The sequence below is a fragment of the Thalassophryne amazonica genome, chromosome 13 (assembly GCF_902500255.1).
Source record: "Thalassophryne amazonica chromosome 13, fThaAma1.1, whole genome shotgun sequence".
NCBI lineage: Eukaryota > Metazoa > Chordata > Actinopteri > Batrachoidiformes > Batrachoididae > Thalassophryne > Thalassophryne amazonica.
The window spans coordinates 12,692,032-12,707,990 of NC_047115.1; the positions used below are offsets into that span (position 1 = coordinate 12,692,032).

At 42.8% G+C, this 15,959-nt stretch overlaps 1 protein-coding gene across 1 annotated transcript in view; it reads left to right on the plus strand.

The window, feature by feature from the left end:
- The window catches only part of cdh11 (cadherin 11, type 2, OB-cadherin (osteoblast)), a 266,524-nt gene that overhangs the window by 245,800 nt on the left and 4,765 nt on the right, over positions 1-15,959 (plus strand). Inside the window, exons 9-15 of the mRNA XM_034184513.1 lie at positions 192-305; positions 393-532; positions 3,225-3,361; positions 9,336-9,457; positions 9,551-9,668; positions 14,689-14,940; positions 15,641-15,792. Coding sequence (XP_034040404.1) covers positions 192-305; positions 393-532; positions 3,225-3,361; positions 9,336-9,457; positions 9,551-9,668; positions 14,689-14,940; positions 15,641-15,792 — 1,035 coding nt within the window. The remainder of the gene's footprint in view (positions 1-191; positions 306-392; positions 533-3,224; positions 3,362-9,335; positions 9,458-9,550; positions 9,669-14,688; positions 14,941-15,640; positions 15,793-15,959) is intronic.

Sequence of the window (15,959 nt, forward strand, 5' to 3'; positions counted from 1 at the left end):
ACTCTCAATGGGAGAAAACACAGTGGCTGTCAGATTTTCATGTAGCAACAGCTCCCCCTAGCAGAAGCCTTGTGTACTGCAGTGATCAGTCTCCACATGAAAACAACCTCTGCTTGTGATAAGATGACCACGTGGGACTCCACAGTGATGAGTTTTGGTTTGATCATTTTCTGTGTGTGTGTTTCACTCAGCCGGTGGACTATGAGACGAAGCGGTCATACAGTTTGAAGATCGAGGCGTCCAACCCTCACGTGGACTCTCGCTTCCTCGCCTGGGGACCTTATAAGGATGAAGCCACAATAAAGGTGCGTTTGTACGTGTGAGGTGGAGGATGACTTTGTGTGGGGTTTATTTCACAAATCTCACAATCGTGTGTGTGTGTGTGTGTGTAGATAGCGGTGGAGGATGCGGACGAGCCTCCTGTGTTTGTAGCTCCCAGTTACACCTTTGAAGTGGAGGAGAACGCACCTGAAGGCACCATGGTGGGACGCGTCCACGCCAAGGACACCGATGTTGCCAACAACCCTGTCAGGTAACACACACATTATTAAAACACACAATTAGTCAGTGGATGGAGTTTAATATTCATCATGCTGCAGTTTTAATCTTGATTATTTCAAAAGTTATCCAATCATAAATATCTGACATTCCATTTTCAGACATGCAAATATCCTACTGACATGTTTTGCCAATTTAAATTATGACAACATCCAGATATTTTGTAAGTGCACCTCTTCATAAACCATTTGGCAGATTTCAATAAAATATCACACAATGCTAACAAACCATATAAAGATGTGCAGAAAGAAATATAATTCTATTCCAGTGTCTTCAAGGAGAGATAAGTGGACTTTTCTTATTTAATTAATGCATCACACTTTATGAAACTGACTTTGTAAGTACAAGTAAACAGTTTTATGGAGCTCATTGAAACTTCACATAATGTTTGTGCATTAAAATAAATCTGGTCTGATGTCTTAAAAAGAGAAATATATATATATATATATATATATATATATATATATATATATATATATATATATATATATACACACTCAACAAAAATATAAACACAACACTTTTGGTTTTGCTCCCATTTTGTATGAGATGAACTCAAAGATCTAAAACTTTTTCCACATACACAATATCACCATTTCCCTCAAATATTGTTCACAAACCAGTCTAAATCTGTGATAGTGAGCACTTCTCCTTTGCTGAGATAATCCATCCCACCTCACAGGTGTGCCATATCAAGATGCTAATTAGACACCATGATTAGTGCACAGGTGTGCCTTAGACTGCCCACAATAAAAGGCCACTCTGAAAGGTGCAGTTTTATCACACAGCACAATGCCACAGATGTCACAAGATTTGAGGGAGCGTGCAATTGGCATGCTGACAGCAGGAATGTCAACCAGAGCTGTTGCTCATGTATTGAATGTTCATTTCTCTACCATAAGCCGTCTCCAAAGGCGTTTCAGAGAATTTGGCAGTACATCCAACCAGCCTCACAACCGCAGACCACGTGTAACCACACCAGCCCAGGACCTCCACATCCAGCATGTTCACATCCAAGATCGTCTGAGACCAGCCACTCGGACAGCTGCTGAAACAATCGGTTTGCATAACCAAAGAATTTCTGCACAAACTGTCAGAAACCGTCTCAGGGAAGCTCATCTGCATGCTCGTCGTCCTCATCGGGGTCTCGACCTGACTCCAGCTCGTCGTCGGAACCGACTTGAGTGAGCAAATGCTCACATTCGCTGGCGTTGGGCACATTGGAGAGGTGTTCTCTTCACGGATGAATCCCGGTTCACACTGTTCAGGGCAGATGGCAGACAGCGTGTGTGGCGTTGTGTGGGTGAGCGGTTTTCTGATGTCAGTGTTGTGGATCGGGTGGCCCATGGTGGCGGTGGGGTTATGGTATGGGCGTCTGTTATGGACGAAGAACACAGGTGCATTTTATTGATGGCATTTTGAATTCACAGAGATACCGTGATGAGATCCTGAGGCCCATTGTTATGCCATACATCCAAGAACATCACCTCATGTTGCAGCAGGATAATGCACGGCCCCATGTTGCAAGGATCTGTACACAATTCTTGGAAGCTGAAAATGTCCCAGTTCTTGCATGGCCGGCATACTCACCGGACATGTCACCCATTGAGCATGTTTGGGATGCTCTGGACCGGCGTATACAACAGCGTGTACCAGTTCCTGCCAATATCCAGCAACTTCGCACAGCCATTGAAGAGGAGTGGACCAACATTCCACAGGCCACAATTGACAACCTGATCAACTCTATGTGAAGGAGATGTGTTGCACTGCATGAGGCAAATGGTGGTCACACCAGATACTGACTGGTATCCCCCCCAATAAAACAAAACTGCACCTTTCAGAGTGGCCTTTTATTGTGGACAGTCTAAGGCACACCTGTGCACTAATCATGGTGTCTAATCAGCATCTTGATATGGCACACCTGTGAGGTGGGATGGATTATCTCAGCAAAGGAGAAGTGCTCACTATCACAGATTTAGACTGGTTTGTGAACAATATTTGACGGAAATGGTGATATTGTGTATGTGGAAAAAGTTTTAGATCTTTGAGTTCATCTCATACAAAATGGGAGCAAAACCAAAAGTGTTGCGTTTATATTTTTGTTGAGTGTATATATAATTTTTATGTGCAGTTTGTTAATTCAGTTATTCTGTCACAAAAGATTTATGACCATTGATATCCATTTGTTCACTTGCATATATCTACTAATATAAGCAACAGTTTCGTCATCATGTCCCATATCAGACTGTACTCAAGGTTCTTAAAATGGAGCAATATCTCCACCTGGTGGACATTTACCATTAATGCAGGTACAATAGAATTTCAACAAGCACTTTAGTTATATATGGGGGTGTCAACTGTAACGTGAACTCATTGTAATGGAGCAACCTTTTAAAAACTAAGATTAACATCTGTTTAAAGAACAAACCTTGACAAAGATCTAATGCATCGTATCACCTGCTGAATTTTATCTGCACTGACATTTTGAACTTGAAAACACTGTAACTGGTAACCCAGTAACATACAAGTGATAAATTTTGTGTGTGAATGTGTGTATGTGTGTGTGTGTGTGTGTGTGTGTGTGTGTGCACGCGTGCGCGTGTGCGCATTTTTATGGATGTCATGAGGTCTAATCCCAGTGTTCCAACCTGTAAATATGTGCACAGGTACATGATTCCTCGCTACACGGACATCGAGCAGTTCTTCAGCATAAACTCCGAGGACGGCATGATCACCACGAACAGACCTCTGGACAGAGAAACGCAGCCGTGGCACAACATCTCCGTGTCTGCCACTGAAATAGGTACGTGTGCACATGACGAGCTGAAGGCTGCACCACGCTGCTGCTGCAGACCCACACTCTCATTAGCACGTCTGCACTGGCGTGACAGCTGTGAGGGTGTTGGTGCCAGACGACGGACAGTTTCAGTCACTGTGCGATGAAACGATGCTCAGCCGGGATCAAGATCCAGACAGAGACCAGGCTGCACATTCAGAGCTCACCCTGTCATTCTGCGGTGCTGCATGCACTCCCTGACATCTTTCTTCATTTTTTTAAGATGGGTCAAGTTGCGTTCTGAGAATTTTTTTTTTGCCGTGAATGTCAGATCCCAGCCTGTTGCGCTGGTAAAGTAATTACATGTTGAGCTTTGGCTTGGAGCAAACGGCTGTGCAGTAGGTAAATGTTTTATTATTTTTGTTGAGTATTTCCAGCTGTTGCTCCGCTTAATGTTCAGCGTCCAAGGCCGGAGAGCGCTTAAAGTTTGCATATATGTGCAGTTTTTAAGGGCTTTCGTGCACATTTTGGATGAGAAGAGACACACTGCTTGCTTTCCTGTTACTTTACTTTTTCTTTTCCATGGGAATGTTGCCGAAGCAGAGTTAAACTGTTTTATCCGTTTCAAATGTAATGGCAAAAATAGGTTCATTTTTGTTGTGCATTCCAAAAAGTTAAGCACTGAATAGAAGTTGAATCAAAAGCGAGCCCCAAGCTACAGTGCTGAAAAATGGAGCCATCTCAGAAGTGCCAAATCTAACAGTTCCTTGAATAGCCACTTGAAGCCAAAAAGTGAACCACTCCCCATAGAAGCCTATGTTAAAGTTTAGAACTTTACAGCCTATTTCTACAGCCTAGTACAAAAACAATGGTTTTGGCCTCCATAGCTAGTTTCCCCATTCATTACAACTATAGAAGAGGCAAAATTTTATACAGCTCAGCTGTTTCATGCTATTATAAGCCATAAAAGTAAAAATAATCAGCTCAAGGTGGCCACCTGCTATAATGCAGCGGATAAGAGAATATTTAGAGGGGAATCCTGCAAATGGTGATAAAAGCATCAAATTTGGCAGAAATACTCCTCAGACAATCCTCTTTTGAAAAAAAAAAAAAAACGATTGGCCACTTGAATTTTCAGTCGGTGGTCAGGTAGGGGTCAATTGAAGAATTACACAGAGGTCAAAATTAATAGATTGGGCTTGAGACCAGAGGATTCTCGATTCAAATCCCAGCCTGACCAGAAAATCACTAAGGGCCCTTGGGCAAGGTCTTTAATCCCCTAGTGCTCCCGGTGTGTAGTGGGCGCCTTGCATGGCAGCACCCTCACATCAGGGTGAATGTGAGTCATTATTGTAAAGCCCCTTAGTGTCTGATGCAGATGGAAAAGCGCTATAAATCCAGTCCATTTACCATTATTATTGTTTTTCTTGAATAAATATATAGCTCACATATTTGCATTTGTTGAAACCAATTTTGTTTGTAAATGCCAATATAAAAGGATGTGTGAGGGGGGGCATCAAACACTACTTTTATTAGAACTCTGGGATGCCTAGAACTTTTGCACAGTACTGTATATCTGAGATAACATGGCTCGCTATGTAGTTAAATGTACTAATGGACCATCTTAGAAGTGCCTGTTGGTAAATTTTTAGTATTATTTAATGTGTATATTAGCAGGTATTGAAAGTTTGCACTCCATGGTTACGGAAACAATATGCCAGTGATAAATTTTAATGCCCGCACCCAAGCAACCAATAACAAAAACAACAGCAACAAAAATATATGCGTTAATCAAACACTCAAATCACAGTTAGCCTGTTTGTTTTAGTTTAGCAGTTAGCTCTGTGGATGGTTGTGTGTGTAGGCTGCATTTGTACCACGCGCATCACGCTGGTCTTGTCCATGCTCCACCTCTTTTACCGTTCATGGGCGAGGTGGTATCAGGCACTGCCAAGATGGTGACTTTTGGAACTGCCCCATTTGAGCGTCAAAGACACTTTTCAGTCAGCCTGCTATAGGTGATGTCACAGGCTGTTTGTGCAGTATACAGTAGTGTTCAGAATAATAGTAGTGCTATGTGACTAAAAAGATTAATCCAGGTTTTGAGTATATTTCTTATTGTTACATGGGAAACAAGGTACCAGTAGATTCAGTAGATTCTCACAAATCCAACAAGACCAAGCATTCATGATATGCACACTCTTAAGGCTATGAAATTGGGCTATTAGTAAAAAAAAAAGTAGAAAAGGGGGTGTTCACAATAATAGTAGTGTGGCATTCAGTCAGTGAGTTTGTCAATTTTGTGGAACAAACAGGTGTGAATCAGGTGTCCCCTATTTAAGGATGAAGCCAGCACCTGTTGAACATGCTTTTCTCTTTGAAAGCCTGAGGAAAATGGGACGTTCAAGACATTGTTCAGAAGAACAGTGTAGTTTGATTACAAAGTTGATTGGAGAGGGGAAAACTTATACGCAGGTGCAAAAAATTATAGGCTGTTCATCTACAATGATCTCAAATGCTTTAAAATGGACAAAAAAAACAGACGCGTGGAAGAAAATGGAAAACAACCATCAAAATGGATAGAAGAATAACCAGAATGGCAAAGGCTCACCCATTGATCAGCTCCAGGATGATCAAAGACAGTCTGGAGTTACCTGTAAGTGCTGTGACAGTTAGAAGACGCCTGTGTGAAGCTAATTTATTTGCAAGAATCCCCCGCAAAGTCCCTCTGTTAAATAAAAGACGTGCAGAAGAGGTTACAATTTGCCAAAGAACACATCAACTGGCCTAAAGAGAAATGGAGGAATATTTTGTGGACTGATGAGAGTAAAATTGTTCTTTTTGGGTCCAAGGGCCGCAGACAGTTTGTGAGACGACCCCCAAACTCTGAATTCAAGCCACAGTTCACAGTGAAGACAGTGAAGCATGGTGATGCAAGCATCATGATATGGGCATGTTTCTCCTACTATGGTGTTGGGCCTATATATCGCATACCAGGTATCATGGATCAGTTTGGATATGTCAGAATACTTGAAGAGGTCATGTTGCTGAAGAGGACATGCCCTTGAAATGGGTGTTTCAACAAGACAATGACCCCAAGCACACTAGTAACCGAGCAAAATCTTGGTTCCAAACCAACAAAATCAATGCCTCGCAGATGTGAAGAAATCATGAAAAACTGTGGTTATACAACTAAATACTAGTTTAGTGATTCACAGGATTGCTAAAAAAGCAGTTTGAACATAATAGTTTTGAGTTTGTAGCGTCAACAGCAGATGCTACTATTATTGTGAACACCCCCTTTTCTACTTTTTTTTTTTACTAATAGCCCAATTTCATAGCCTTAAGAGTGTGCATATCATGAATGCTTGGTCTTGTTGGATTTGTGAGAATCTACTGAATCTACTGGTACCTTGTTTCCCATGTAACAATAAGAAATATACTCAAAACCTGGATTAATATGTTTAGTCACATATTACTACTATTATTCTAAACACTACTGTATATTCAGACATCGTCAGTCTAACCTAAACATTGAAAATCCAAAACTGACAACAGAAATCCATTTGGGCATTCTCACTGATAAACAAGACAAAAAACCATGAACAGAAAAAACTTTGTCCAAAATTAAGGATCCAACATCCACATCTGGACCTTCAACACCACTAAAAATTAATGAGTTCTTCCTCGTGATTGATCGTTTCACGAGATTTCAAAACCAAGCCTGCCATTAAACTGACATGAACAAAAATAAATAAATACATAACACAGCTGATCATGTCCTTGGCAGAGGAGTAATATAGAATAAAATAGATCTGTGAAGGACAAACATGAAATTATGCAGAAGCAAGTCTAAAAAGGTGCAGCCTCACTGGTTTCTTCCGGGGGGTCATTCCAAAGTCGGGAAGCCCTGATGGAAAAGTCACCGTTTCCCCTAAAAACAGAGACAGAAATAGAGACAAAACGCCAACATAATGAAAGACGTGCTGAGGGCGACCATGCACAAACAGAAGGATTGCTGGATGTAATTATCAGCTTGTGTTTGTTAATTATTGATAGAGTTTGTTAGTTACCACTGCGGCGCCGTGGACACTCTCGCCAACACACAAAGTGTGATGCAGTGAAACGGGAATTTAAAAAGCATACAAATAAAAACGGTTGAGGCGCCACATTAGCCATCCAGCATCACCATCCATCCTCCTGCAGTGAGAGAGCACGATGGGGATCGTTGGACCCACAGCCCTCTGGAGCGTCTCAGAACCACAGACCCTCCAGCCAGAGCGCCGCCGCGGCCCCACCCTGCTATTCTGTGGTCGGGGCTCAAACTAGCAGAGCTTCGTGTGGTTTCCCTGTGGTGCGATAGACACCAGACGTCCAGATGGAAATGGGCTCGCCGCCCTCTAAGCTCGGACCAATCCGGGCTATGCTAACCGCTGACGGGCCGTGGGAAGTGAAATGAGCACCTCATAATAACAGGGCGGTGGAACAGAAACACACTGACTGGAATGGCAAACATGCAGAAACATAAGGATGATAGAAAGTTTCATGAGAAAAAAAAATGTTCTCTTCATGTGATATATAAAAATAAATCATTATTTACAGGGTTTTCATCCCATTTCAGCCACTGCTCAATCAAAGAGGACTAAGCCTGTCAGTGCTGACTGGGATCTGGAAGTGGATTCTCGATCATCTTATTTATTTTACAGAGTGAGATGGAGAAATTTCTGACATTTCCATCAGTTATTGAAAAAACTACTCCAGTGATGTTGATGAAACCTATCAGTCTTTCGGTGTCTTGGCCATCCCTCAAGATTGAGGTTGAGGGTTTTCCACCGTCAGCAGTGACGTTGGTGTGTTCTGATATTGTTGATGGGTTGGATCTTGGCCAAATCATAATAGAACAAAAATCTTTGGGGTAAACATTCATCTCACAGGCTTCTGTCATGGGTTTAGAGGACAACAGCCGTGACCTGCTCTTTCAGGTCAACTAGCAAAAATAGGTCTTCACTACACTGTCCCTCACCAAAAACAAACACCATTGAAGACTTAAGATATCTGGGATACTCCTTCACCTTTCACAACCATTTCATTTTAGTTCAGAGGGCCCTGACCTTGACATACTTTTTCTGGGTTACAACCAGGTCAACACCCCAAAATAGGCCTTCGCCATGCCACTAACTAAACACCACATCATCACAGGCCAAATATATTTGGAATGGAAGCTCATCTCACAACGCTTTTGCATTAGTTCAGAGAGCAGTGACCTAGACCTCCTTTTTCTGGGTCAAATCAGGGAGCACTCAAATATAAGTGCCTGAATACGGGTCATTCATCTCAAGCTACTGCTCCTTCAGGACAGATCTCTTGTTCTGTTTTGCTTATTTGAACATCTTTCTGTCTGTATCAACCCTTTTTGATATATTTTTGTCTTCAGCGGGTACCACCTGACATTTGTCTCTTTCACAAATTAATGTGTTCTAACCAGAGGTGGGACAAAGTCACTGTCAAGTCATTCTCAAGTCATCAATCTGCAATTTCCAAGTCAAGTCTCAAGTCAGCTTGCAAACAATTGGTGGTTATTATGACTTGAGACTTGACTTTGGACTTGCTGATTCATGACTTGGGAGTGACTTGATGGTGACTTTGTCCCACCTCTGGTTCTAACAAGTATGTCTCTATACTGTTTGCAAATCAGAACAAATCCCACCAAGCGGTGCTACATCAAGACAAAAAAAAAAAAAAAAAACAGTAGATCCAGAACAGAACCCTGAGGGATGCCATATTTCATAGCTAAGAGCGCAGATGTTGTTGTCGTTATAATGAACACATTGCAGATGACATGCTGACCAACAGCCTTGCTCAGTTTTTGTCTGACACAAAGCAGGGATTAGAATTCAGTCATGCACAGAGGCTGGAGAGACATTCTGCAATAACTTCAACGTGGTTTTGAGTTTGTGTTGAAACATTTTGTGACGATGTTTTTGCTCTATGCTGTGTGCAGCGGGTAACCATCAGGACACCAAAGTGCGCGTTAACATCAAAGTGAAAGATGTGAACGACAACGCCCCAGAGTTTGCCAGCAACAACGAGGTCCACATGTGTGAAACTGTGGCACCAGGGAAGGTATTTGAGATATTAAATGAAGTTCTTAGATCACATGTCTGTTTTTCTGACCTGACATAATCATCTGATGTTGCCTTATTTGTACGTTTGTAGGTTATTGAAACAGTCAGAGCTGTGGATAAAGATGAGATGGCTCCCAGGCAACATTTCTCCTTCAGCCTCACGCCTGAAGTCGCTCATAACCACAACTTCTCCCTGAACGACAACAGAGGTCAGATATTCTCTCCTTCCTTACTTTTTGCTGGTTGAGTACCTTCCTCCTCTTCCCTTCTTCCCTACAACGACCCATCTCTCTTCTTCTGTGGTTCTCCCCCTCTCAGATGGAAACAGATGGTGGCTTACAGTAGCTTGTAGGAAGCAGCAGGTGCAGTGAATCACTCGCTCGCTCACACGGCCTGCAGGCCGTATTAATTGCAGCGAGGTCTCCGTCCATCTGTGCACACATCTCTGGGGTGCACCTGATTGAATTAAGTTTTGTGAGTCCTGTATGTGGAGGGAGACTAAAAGAAAAATGAGGCAAAGCTACAACTAATATAGACAGGAAGAGGAGAAAGAAAAACAAAAACTGAAGTAGGTAATAAGAGGGCTGTTGGCCCCCAAAATGTAAATCTGGTGCAAATCATTAATTATCCACAAACCATTAATGAAAATGTATGCAAACCGTGAATATCCACGAACTGTTAATAATTTTGCTGCAAAATGTGAATAAAACATCCCACAAAACGTGAACGTAGGTCTCACAAGACGTAAGTCGCAAAATGTGAATATCATTCATATATATTTACTTTCAGTTTAAGTTGTTGATGGATTTCAGAAAATCTTGATTGCAAACCCTATTTCTACAAAAAAATATTTTTTGCTGGAGGTCACTTCACCCGGTGAGGTGTGGCGGGGAGCCTCGAGCGAGCTCTCGCTTCTGGTGTCAAGCGGCCGGCCTCGCTGGGCGCGGCCCGCTCCGGGGACAGTGGCAGGTGGGGAGTGTGACACCTGTCAAACAGTAATGCAGGCGTCAGGGAGGACAGAGGAGCTGGGGGTGACATATTAACAACCAATAATTTGCATCACTGTTAACAAAAACTGGAGCAAGTTTAGCTTTTGAACCCTTTACACCTGAATTTGATTTTGTTACCATTTGTGTTATTTTTACCACATAACTTCATAATATTCAGTTACCTTTTTGGAATCATTATGATCAGACAAATAATGTGGTAGAGAAGCTTGAATCTTCGACTGGACTGGGTTGCTTGACGCGAGGACGTTTCGCTTCAAATCGCAGAAGCTTCCTCAGCTAAAATTCTTGCTCTGGTAGTCTGACTTCTGTCTTGACTCTTGTAGAGAAGAATAAACAGAAGCCAACAAAACCTGGAGTTTTTTAAACCTAACCAGACCCCTCCTACCGAGAGGCCGACTGCTATAGGCTACTGACTAAACAATAGGTCTAATTAGCACCTATTGTGCTCTAGTTAGCACCCTCCTAATGACAGGGCAGCTGTCCCTCCTAATGATAGGACGGAAGCCTCTCTTGATGGATCCCTTGACGACTCTCCTGATGACATGAATGACTCATTACCATGAACAAAAGACTGAAACTGCTTTGACCTGAGTACCCCATTGTAAACAGGGGACAAAGCATGTCTCAGACCCCCTCCCCGGTTAAGGCTGGGTTCAACTGTTTCACATAGAATGCTTCCTTGTCACCTGTCTCAAACCATTTCTTCTGTCTGGCTAAGATTTTACAATGGCGTACTCGGGTCAAAGCAGTTTCAGTCTTTTGTTCATGGTAATGAGTCATTCACGTCATCAGGAGAGTCATCAAGGGAGCCATCAGGAGCCATCATTAGGAGGGTGCTAACTAGAGCACAATACAATAGGTGCTAATTAGAGCTATTGTTTAGTCACAAGCCTATAGCAGTCTGCCTCTCGGTAGGAGGGGTCTGGTTAGGTTTAAAAAACTCCAGCTTTTGTTGGCTTCTGTTTATTCTTCTCTACAAGAGTCAAGACAGAAGTCAGACTACCACAGCAAGAATTTTAGCTGAGGAAGCTTCTGCGATTTGAAGCGAAACGTCCTCGCGTCAAGCAACCCAGTCCAGTCGAAGATTCAAGCTTCTCTACTATGGAAACCACCTGGACAACTGAGAGCCTACACAGAAATAATGTGGTGTTCTTCTCTATATAATCTGGGTATTTTTCATATTTTGACCCCTGTGTAATCCTTCACTGACCCCTACTTGGCTACAGCTACCAACTTGGGATGGTTATGATACAGAAATATTAACCAGGCCTATATACCTCTTAAATTGTTGCTTAGTAGGTTTTGGCACTCTGTATTGTGGTGAGTCACGGTGGCCAAACAGTTACTGTGCTTGTCTTTGGAGCATAACATTTCCACTTTAAGGCCACTTTCCATTCTCAATCTAATGTAGACTTGAATCAGGAAGATGTAAAACGTGCCAAATCAACATGTAGAGCCATCTCAGATCTGCTATGATACAAAGAGACACATGCATGTTGTAGTGGCACGGGTCTGGCCCAAGGCCTCAAGTACAAGTGCAGTTGCAATGTGTCCAACTTTTAATGGTTTTTGAGATCTAGCTTGGGCAGCATGGTGACATCTGGTTACACAACAGAAGGGTCCCAGTTCAGGACTATTCATGTCCCATTCTGGAGTACATCTGGAGTTGTGTTTGGAAGGGCATCCGGTGTAAAACCTGTGCCCCATCAACACATGGTGGCCCAAAGCCAAGGAAAAAAAATGGAATATGTAAAAGTGTAAATGAGCAGATTGTAGTTGAGGTGTGTCCAGTCAACAAACTGATCAGATGGACACGGAATGAGCCATCACGAAGTGTAAATGGATGTCAGACTGAAGCAGAAAATAAAAGCAGGACATTTGAATTTGCTGTTTGGCACAGTAACTAAATCAGACTGTGCAGCGGAGTCGTGTGTAATCAGTGCAAGAACGTCACTGAAGATAGATTCTGCACAATGCCCAAAATGTGACCAAATCAATAAAGCAACAATGAATGCACCCAATAAAGTTATTTCTGCAGGAAAGACAGACTGACAGACGGGGAATCACTTGTTCCATCTGTCCTCTTTCTCTCCGTCTGTTCGCACACTGAGCTGTCAGGGAGTTCCAGTGTTGGCAGGAAGCTGAGAGCAACAGATGACAGTGACATCATGGTGGAGGACACATGGAGCTTTTTGGGAATGTGTGCTTTTGTTGGTGGCTTTTCTTTTAAGAGGGAAGAAAAATTCATTAAGTGCTTTAAAATTTGCTTGCCTCTACTGGTGGTTGGCTCTCACTGCGGTATTGTATCACTTCCTGTTCCGGAGCACAGCGGTGTTTTTCTGTATCTGTTAGCTGTTAATTTGCGCAGTTAGATTGATCTAGTTACCTAGATAACGATTTGTTTCACAGTGTAATCTTCACGTGCCTTAACTAAAGCACTCCCTCTGCTGAATCACCTCTAAATTATTTACACATTATTCACTTGTGTGTTTTAGGAATCTGCTAGCTTAGCGCAGCTACTAGCTCTTAGCCGGTTTAGCATGGTGGCTTCTCCTGTCTCTCCCGCACTTTTCTGCTCTGGGTGTGAAATGTTTAGTTATTCCTCGGCCTCCTATAGCAGTAATGGTAATTGTAATAAGTGTAGCTTATTCGTAGCTTTGGAGGCCAGGCTGGGCAAATTGGAGACTCGGCTCCGCACCGTGGAAAATTCTACAGCTAGCCAGGCTCCTGTAGTCGGTGCAGACCAAGGTAGCTTAGCCGCCGTTAGTTTCCCTCTGGCAGATCCCGAGCAGCCGGGAAACCAGGCCGACTGGGTGACTGTGAGGAGGAAGCGTAGTCCTAAACAGAAGCCCCGTGTACACCGCCAACCCGTTCACATTTCTAACCGTTTTTCCCCACTCGACGACACACCCGCCGAGGATCAAACTCTGGCGACTCTGTTTGAGAAATGTGAAGTTTAGCGACACCAGCAACCATAGTCAATTGTCTTCTGGGGGCCAGAGCAGGCGACATTGAAGGAAATTTGAAACTGCTGGCTAAGGCTAAGTGTAAATTTGGTAAGATTGTAATTCACGTCGGCAGTAATGACACCCGGTTACACCAATCAGAGGTCACTAAAATTAACATTGAATCGGTGTGTAACTTTGCAAAAACAATGTCGGACTCTGTAGTTTTCTCTGGGCCCCTCCCCAATCGGACCGGGAGTGACAATTGCTGGCTGTCTGAGTGGTGTCCAAAAAATGAGGTGGGCTTCATAGATAATTGGCAAAGCTTCTGGGGAAAACCTGGTCTTGTTAGGAGAGATGGCATCCATCCCACTTTGGATGGAGCAGCTCTCATTTCTAGAAATCTGGCCAGTTTTCTTAAATCCTCCAAACCGTGACTGAGTTGTAGTCTTACACACCTCTCTGCAGCTTCTCTCCCCCTGCCATCCCCTCATTACCCCATCCCCGTAGAGACGGTGCCTGCTCCCAGACCACCAATAACCAGCAAAAATCTATTAAGCATAAAAATTCAAAAAGAAAAATAATATAGCACCTTCAACTGCACCACAGACTAAAACAGTTAAATGTGGTCTATTAAACATTAGGTCTCCCTCTTCTAAGTCCCTGTTAGTAAATGATATAATAATTGATCAACATATTGATTTATTCTGTCTTACAGAAACCTGGTTACAGCAGGATGAATATGTTAGTTTAAATGAGTCAACACCCCCGAGTCAAACTAACTTTGATTTGGCGCTATATAAACTAAATAAATTGAAATTGAGACAGGTAGGTTGCAGGAATCAAACCCAGGTTTGAATATTGGTAGCCCAACTCCTTATGACACTGAGCCACCTACTCCTAATATGAGAAACATCTGCTAAAATAAGCAAAAGGTTGGTCGCGTCATGTCCTACAGCAACCTGTACTCAGGGTTCTTGAAGTGGAACAATATCTCCACCTGGTGGATATTTACCATTAATGCAGGTCCAACAGAATTTCGCCAAGAGCTGTAGTTGATTATAATTTATTGTTCAAGCTACCAGCTCAGTATTGGAACAGTAGTTCTGACTACTGTGAAGACATAGTACAGTTGTTTTGTGGTTTCTTGGATTCTTCTGAAGCATCTCTTTTCTTTTGTTCCTCCTGATACGACTAATCTGACATTATTAAATGATCATTTTTATACATTTAAAATATGTGCTGATCTTTGCCATCCTGGGTATTTTCTCCAGACAGCACAGCCAACATCAAGGTGCTCCGAAAAGGTTTCAGCCGTCTGACCCAGGACGTCTACTATCTTCCCATCGAGATCAGTGACAACGGATTGCCCGCCTTGACCAGTACCAACACACTGACCATCAGAGTCTGTTCCTGCGACAACAAAGACACCATCCTCTCCTGCAATGTAGAGCCCTACGTCCTGCCGGCTGGCCTCAGCACTGGGGCGCTCATAGCCATACTGGCTTGTATTGTCATTCTTCTGGGTAAGGAGCCAACAAACAATCTGTCTTTTGGATTATTGGATTGTACCGGAAATGATAAAACATCACATCAACTGATCTCAACTGTCAATATCAAATCTGCTGCTTCTGCACAATCTGAACATGCAGAAGGTCACGGGGTCAACCAGCTTATCTGCAGCTCCAGGATGAATTTGATGCTGAAGTAGAGACGCTCTGATTGACTGATACTGACCTCATTAAGCAGCTCTAGTGTCCGCAGGACATCGTTCATCATGGGCTTTGTTCCTTCATCACTGAAGTTGCTTCCATTCACTCAGTTATAACAGGCTTTTAACTTCTTTTTGAGGGTCAAGCATAAAATGCTTTTGTCTCTCCAGTATCTGTGCAGAACATTAGTGGGTTTAATCTCTTTGTATTTGGACATTTATGTCTTCTACCATAAATCTACAATCTGCAGTTTCACATTCAAAAAAACAACCATGAACACCTCACAAGCGTGACACGGCGAGAACCGTTCCCAAAAATAACAGGAAGCTCGTGTTGCCCAACACAACAATGATATTAATGCAACAGTCCAAAGTCTAATTAAACGATTTGCCAGCGTGCACACTAATTATCCAATACTGGCTCTTCTCCTTTTTTCTCTAAGACTGTGTGTAGGTTGGTTATGTAATTACAGAGCAAAACTCTGACATGGCGTACGTGTGTGTGTGTTTGGCAGCGATAGTGGTGTTGTTTGTAGCACTGCGGCGTCAGAAAAAGGAGCCGCTGATCGTGTTTGAAGAGGAGGACATCAGGGAGAACATCATCACTTACGATGATGAAGGTGGGGGCGAGGAGGACACGGAGGCCTTCGACATCGCCACGCTGCAGGTAACAAGAAGAAGGGTTATTAAAAAATCATTTTTAGAAGTGAGCTGATAAATTCATCAAGCAAACATCAAGAATCAACTGGTTTCATCACTGACTCTGTGGGTTTTAATCAGGTTTGTTTGTTGGTTTTAACCCTTTAAGACTGAATGCAAAGTTTTAGTGACTCT